The 5,499-nt window shown below is 39.0% G+C and overlaps 1 protein-coding gene across 1 annotated transcript in view; it reads right to left on the bottom strand.

The window, feature by feature from the left end:
- Positions 1-5,499, bottom strand: part of LOC106755456 (loricrin-like) — an 8,365-nt gene that overhangs the window by 849 nt on the left and 2,017 nt on the right. Inside the window, exons 2-3 of the mRNA XM_014637617.1 lie at positions 3,705-3,842; positions 3,416-3,527 (exon numbers count right to left, since the gene is read on the bottom strand). Of these exons, the coding sequence (XP_014493103.1) occupies positions 3,416-3,527; positions 3,705-3,842 (250 nt within the window). The remainder of the gene's footprint in view (positions 1-3,415; positions 3,528-3,704; positions 3,843-5,499) is intronic.

The following is a 5,499-nucleotide window of genomic DNA, read 5'->3' on the forward strand; positions in this document are numbered from 1 at the left end:
TGATGAAGGTTGAAAAACAGTTATTTTCATATGTCAATTTGGACCAAATTACACCTTTTACTACTTGGAATGAGCTCATAATCAAGCAAAACTCAATAAATGAGTCTGGAGAGAGTCAAAAGTTGTTTTTAGCGATTTTATGCTTATTTTGCATTGTTATATAGCTAATTTAAGAAAAGTAAGAATGGAGTTGAAGCTATTGTTGTTGGGGAAAACAATGTAATCTTTTGATACTCTCTCTTATTGAAACTATTGATTATTTATATGGTCTCCATATGTTTCGATTGATTATTGTTGCGTTATCATCTGTGCTTAAGGCCTTTATTGTTTAACTCATTCGGTATATTGATGTTTCTCTTTATTGATATGGGGGCGTACAGTAATGACATGAACTGGTGAGTAATCTCTTGATTTTGCAATACCACCTAGGGATAGGGGTAGGATGATCAAGTGCGCTAACTTCTGTTTATAATGCGGTATTAATTACTAGGGGAGGCTAGGGATAGCAAGCCGGTAGTTAATATTACGCCCTTTTCGCCGAGGGATCGGGTTAAGGGGAGGCTAAGAAAGTCGCATAACAATTGAATCAATCAACTAATAGTCAAGGGTAGTATGTAAGAGAGAGTGGAATACATGAAATTGTTAGTACCCAACAACATCCATCCATCCATTGTTTTNGTTTGTCAATTGAATCAACTTTATTTTTGCATGTTAATATTTTTATCCTCAAATCCAATTTATTAATTTTTATTTTTCAAGTCTTATTATTTTAATTCACGCGAACGAGGAAGCCATACGAGTCTCTTGGGAAAACGATACTTGGTCTTACCATTTATATTACTTGTACGATTTGGTACACTTGCCAATTTGTCAACAAGTTTTTGGCGTCGTTGTCGGGGACTCGAGGTTTATTTTTCTAGTAGTGTAGATTGATTGAGTTTGACTTGATTTTTTTTTTATGTTCATTTTTATTTTTATTCCAATAAATGTTTTGTACGGTTTTGTGCCTAACGTTTGCAGAATGCAGTTTAAACAAGAACTTGATTATATGGGCACTCAATTCTACCAAAATGATTTGAACCACTGTGGGCATCTATTTTCAAATATATATCGAAACCACTTAGGACATCAGTCCTCCTCACAAAAAGAAACTTTAGGGGAAGCTAAAGAACGTTTACAGCAGGAATTATTTTCTGTACCAGAAGAAACGTTGGGGGAAATCCAGAAATTCTTGCGGCAGTACGTAGTCTCTGGACCAAAAGAAACGTTGGGGGAAGCCCAACAACGTTTACAACAAAAACAATCTCCTAAACACAAAGAAACATTGGGAGAAGCACAGGCACGTTTATTGTAGGAACAACACTCTCATGCCCTGAAGGCTTTGGGTATTATTAAGGTTGATACTGAAGTCAACCCTAAAGAAGAATGTCAAGCAACTATCTTTGCACATGATAAGGTTCTCAATGAGGAAAAGAAAGAAGAAGAAGAGCTGGAGATGTTGGAAGAGAAAACCAAAATAGAAGTTGTTGCTGAGAGAAATATAGAGGAAATAGAAATAAAAATTTTGAATGAGGGTGAGAAGAAAGATGAGGAAGGAAGAGCCATGGTTGAGAAAAAAAAAAAGAAAAAAGAAAAAAGTTGAAAATAAAGAAAGGAAGGAGGAAGAAAAAGAGAAGGTCAAGGAAAGAGAAAATTAAGAGAAAAAGAAAGAGAGGAAAGAAAAGAAAATCATGTAAAGAACCATTTCCTCATAAAAAGAAAAACCCTGGGAAGGAAAATAGGGTTAAGCATTTCAAGGAGATCTTCGAGAGATTAGAGTTCAAGGCTCCTATGATTGATGCTTAGAAACATGTGCTTGGCATGATCAATTTCTTGAAGAGGTTTAGCATAAAAAAGAAGAAGAAGGAAATACCAAGCACTAAGAAGTTTGACACCTACTGATGGGTGTTTGGGGAGACTTTCTAAATTGCTAGTTCATTATTTGAATTTTTGTGTTTGTTTTCTGTTTTTCAAATTTTGTTTATTACATTCTGTGTGTGCGCATGCATTTGAGTGAGGAAAATCTTGTGATTGGAAAATCTAGGGCATAGATCAAGAGTCACCAAGGGAAACCATAAAGAGGAAAACAAGGGAAGGAAAATTTTAAAGCCACCGCCGGGCGGTACCACTAAACCGCTCGGCGGTGACAGCGGACAAGAAAACCCGAGCTCTTTAAAAGCTGGGTATTTTCAAAACTTCCTCACTTTTTCTTGCCCCTTTTAGTGTCGCCAGGCGGTCTCCTTACTTCCTTGCTCCAGATTTGCACTTCCGAGAGGGTTTTAGAGAGATTTCTATACACTTTCTCAACACCCATTCACAAAAAGGGTTTTGTTCTTGCTCATTTTTTGGGTTTTTCTTGGTGGGAGTGTGTATTTAGAGTTTTCCATCATCTATTGAAGTAATTGTTGCTAGCATTCATATCTCCACCTCAAGTAAGTTCTAAAATTTCAATTGTTAAGTTCTTGATTTTGAAATTCTTGATGAGCATGTTTAGAAATTAGGTAATTTAGGGCTTTGAGATTCTTTGCACAAATTGTTGAATTGGGAACTGTTTTAGACCAATTAAACTGTTTGGAATTGAATTGCATGTTAGGAATTAGTAGTTGAGTGGAGATTAGGAGCATTTTGTGGAAAATAATTTTGAAAACCCCCTTACCGTCGGGCGGTTTGCCTCTGCCGCCGGGCGGTATTCAAGCTGGATGCATACCGCCGGGTGGTAAGCCTCTGTACCGCCGGTCGATATGCTGTGTCCTTGTGGTTTTTCTGTATTATGAATGGGGGGGAATCTGTGCACTCATTTTGAAAATTTTGCTGGATCTGAATACTTGTTGATGGATTAAATCTTGACAATGGATTTCTATGGTTTTTGGCATATTGTATTTGTTATAGAAATGGCTTCAGCATCGCGCCGGACAAGAAACACTGCAGGCAAAAGGAAGATGCCAAAAAGCTCGAGAGGATTTGACTCTCAAAGGTTCCTCTCCAAGCAACATGAGGAACATTTTGCTATTGTACAAGAAAGGAGGTTGTTTATGGAGAGGAAACCTCCTTTTTACCTGATTTGGTTCCAGAATTTGAGGAGGAAATTTTGAGGAGAGATTGGGAGAAATTGACGACTTACTCGGCACCTACCAGTGTGGAGTTGGTGAAGGAGTTTTACACCAACGCGGTACCTAGAGGAAGAGTGGACGCTCAGAGATTTAGGAGCTTCGTGAGGGGGCATATTATTAGTTATGACCCCGACACCATTAACATCTTCTTGGGAACAGAGTGGCCAAGGGAGCGATGCCAGTATGCAACTCATTCTAGTGTGCTTCATGATGTGGCTGACATTGAGGAGGTTGTGTGTCTTCCTAGTAGACACTTTCAGACTAACGCTAGCGGTGCACCGGTGAACATTCGACGGTTGGATATGACACCATTGGCCAGATACTGGATGGCGTTCACACATTCCAACATCCAACCGTGCTCCCACATCTCAGATATCACTATTCACAGGGTTCGTCTCATTTTCTGCTTAATGAGACAGATGGAGGTAAATGTCGGCCAAATCATTGCCGACGAGATTAGGAGCTATGCTATGACTATTAGTAGCAGGATGCCATTGGGGCATCCATCTTTGATCACTTTTCTGTGCCAGCAGGCTGGGGTGAACACTGCAGTACCCCCATTTGAGAGACTCAGGAATGCCATTGATGCGGCATACTTCCACCAGTTTTGTGCTGTTGCTGGAGCAGCAGGTGCAGCGGGGGCAGCACCCCGAAGGCGGCGTAGGAGAGCCGTTGCGCAGCAAGAGCAGGTGCCTGATGAGGAACAAGCTCAGCACGCGGAGCCCTTCCAGATGAGGGACATGTATATGTCCATGATGGAGGCTCGGATGGAGGCCCTTCACAGAGGGCAGGTGACGACAGTTGAAATGATCATTGGATTATATGACCATCCACCAGCACACAGCTGGACCATGGATGAGTTTCATACAGTTGTGGCATGGCCTAAGCAGCAAGCGCAGAGTAGTGGTTTTGGAGCAGCTGGAGCTCCTAACACTGAGGAGGAGAACTTTGAGGACGCAGATGATGAGAGTCAGGAGGACTCCGATGACAGCATGGGCTGATAGTGGACATCTACTGAGGGATGTCTATAGACAGGACTTAGTTTTTCTTTCTTTTACTTTTGTTTTCTTTCTTTTATTTGTTTTGCTTTATTCTGTTTCTTTTTAAAATTCATAGGATAGGTTGAATTTTTATTTTGGTGTGTACTCTTGGATTTACTACTTGTTTTAAAAATGTTGGACCACTTGATGTGCTTGATGAATCTACTTGATGATTATTTGATGTGGAAGAGAAGTGAGTTATAATGCATGATGATATCCAGGAAATAGATGTGTAATGAATCTATGATTGTGGTCATGATGCTAGGCATGGTGTATGAAAAAAATTTTGTGTGAGAAAGCATGTGTGTGAGATTTTGAGCTCCAGAGTTTTCATTCACAGGAAAGCATGGATGATATTGCCTTAATCTTGATGATCGATTGAATTGCATGTAAATGTCATATGATCAAGGCCATTTTTGAAAACCCTTCTCTAGCCAAATTTTCACCCAAAGTGTTTGAAATATTATACCCTTTTCGAACCGTAGCCTTAAAACAGGATGTGACCCCTTGTTTTGAAAATCTTTACCTTGAGTTGGGATGAGCTAAATTGTATGTGATGAAAAGGTTCAAGTTTGGGGTTGTACGGGGGAAAATTGAAAAAGCAAGTGAAAGGCATTGAGCTCAATTGTTGTGAAAAGAGAAAATTCATGAGAAAACGAAAAGAAAAGAAGAGAAGCATGAAGAAGAGCTCAATGCAAAAGAAAAAGAAAAGGGAAAAGTTGGGAATGAGAGATATTGGTGAGAGTGGTGCTTAAATGTTGAATATTTTGTTAGCTCTCTTGATTCAAGGATTTTGCATTCTAGAAAAACCAATTCTTTCTTGTTAGCCCAACCTCATTATAAGCCTTGGAAAAGTCCTTTTGATGGCATTTGCATGTAAAGATGTTGATTGTTTGAGATGAATGACAATTTTGTTTTATGCAACTTGTGAGTAATTGAGAGTTGGAGTGTCACCTTAAACACTTGAGTGATTGAGTGAAATACTTGCTTGGTATGATTTGATAATTTTCATGAGTACATTTTTGCTTAGTGGATTGATCATTCATAGTATATAACATCTATTGTGCAATCTCTGGGTTAAAAGCATGCCTGCATCTTATTTTGGATTTCACTGAGGATATTGAATTGAGTGGGTTTTGTCATGTACCTTGGGAATGTTGAGACATTGGATGAAATAGTTTAAGGCCAAGTTTTGTTTTGTGTGATTATTTTATTTGTTTTGCTTAGGACAAGCAAAATTCTAAGTTTGGGGTGTTGATGAAGGTTGAAAAACAGTTATTTTCATATGTCAATTTGGACCAAATTACACC

This window comes from Vigna radiata, unplaced genomic scaffold (genome assembly GCF_000741045.1).
Source record: "Vigna radiata var. radiata cultivar VC1973A unplaced genomic scaffold, Vradiata_ver6 scaffold_411, whole genome shotgun sequence".
NCBI classification, from domain to species: domain Eukaryota; kingdom Viridiplantae; phylum Streptophyta; class Magnoliopsida; order Fabales; family Fabaceae; genus Vigna; species Vigna radiata.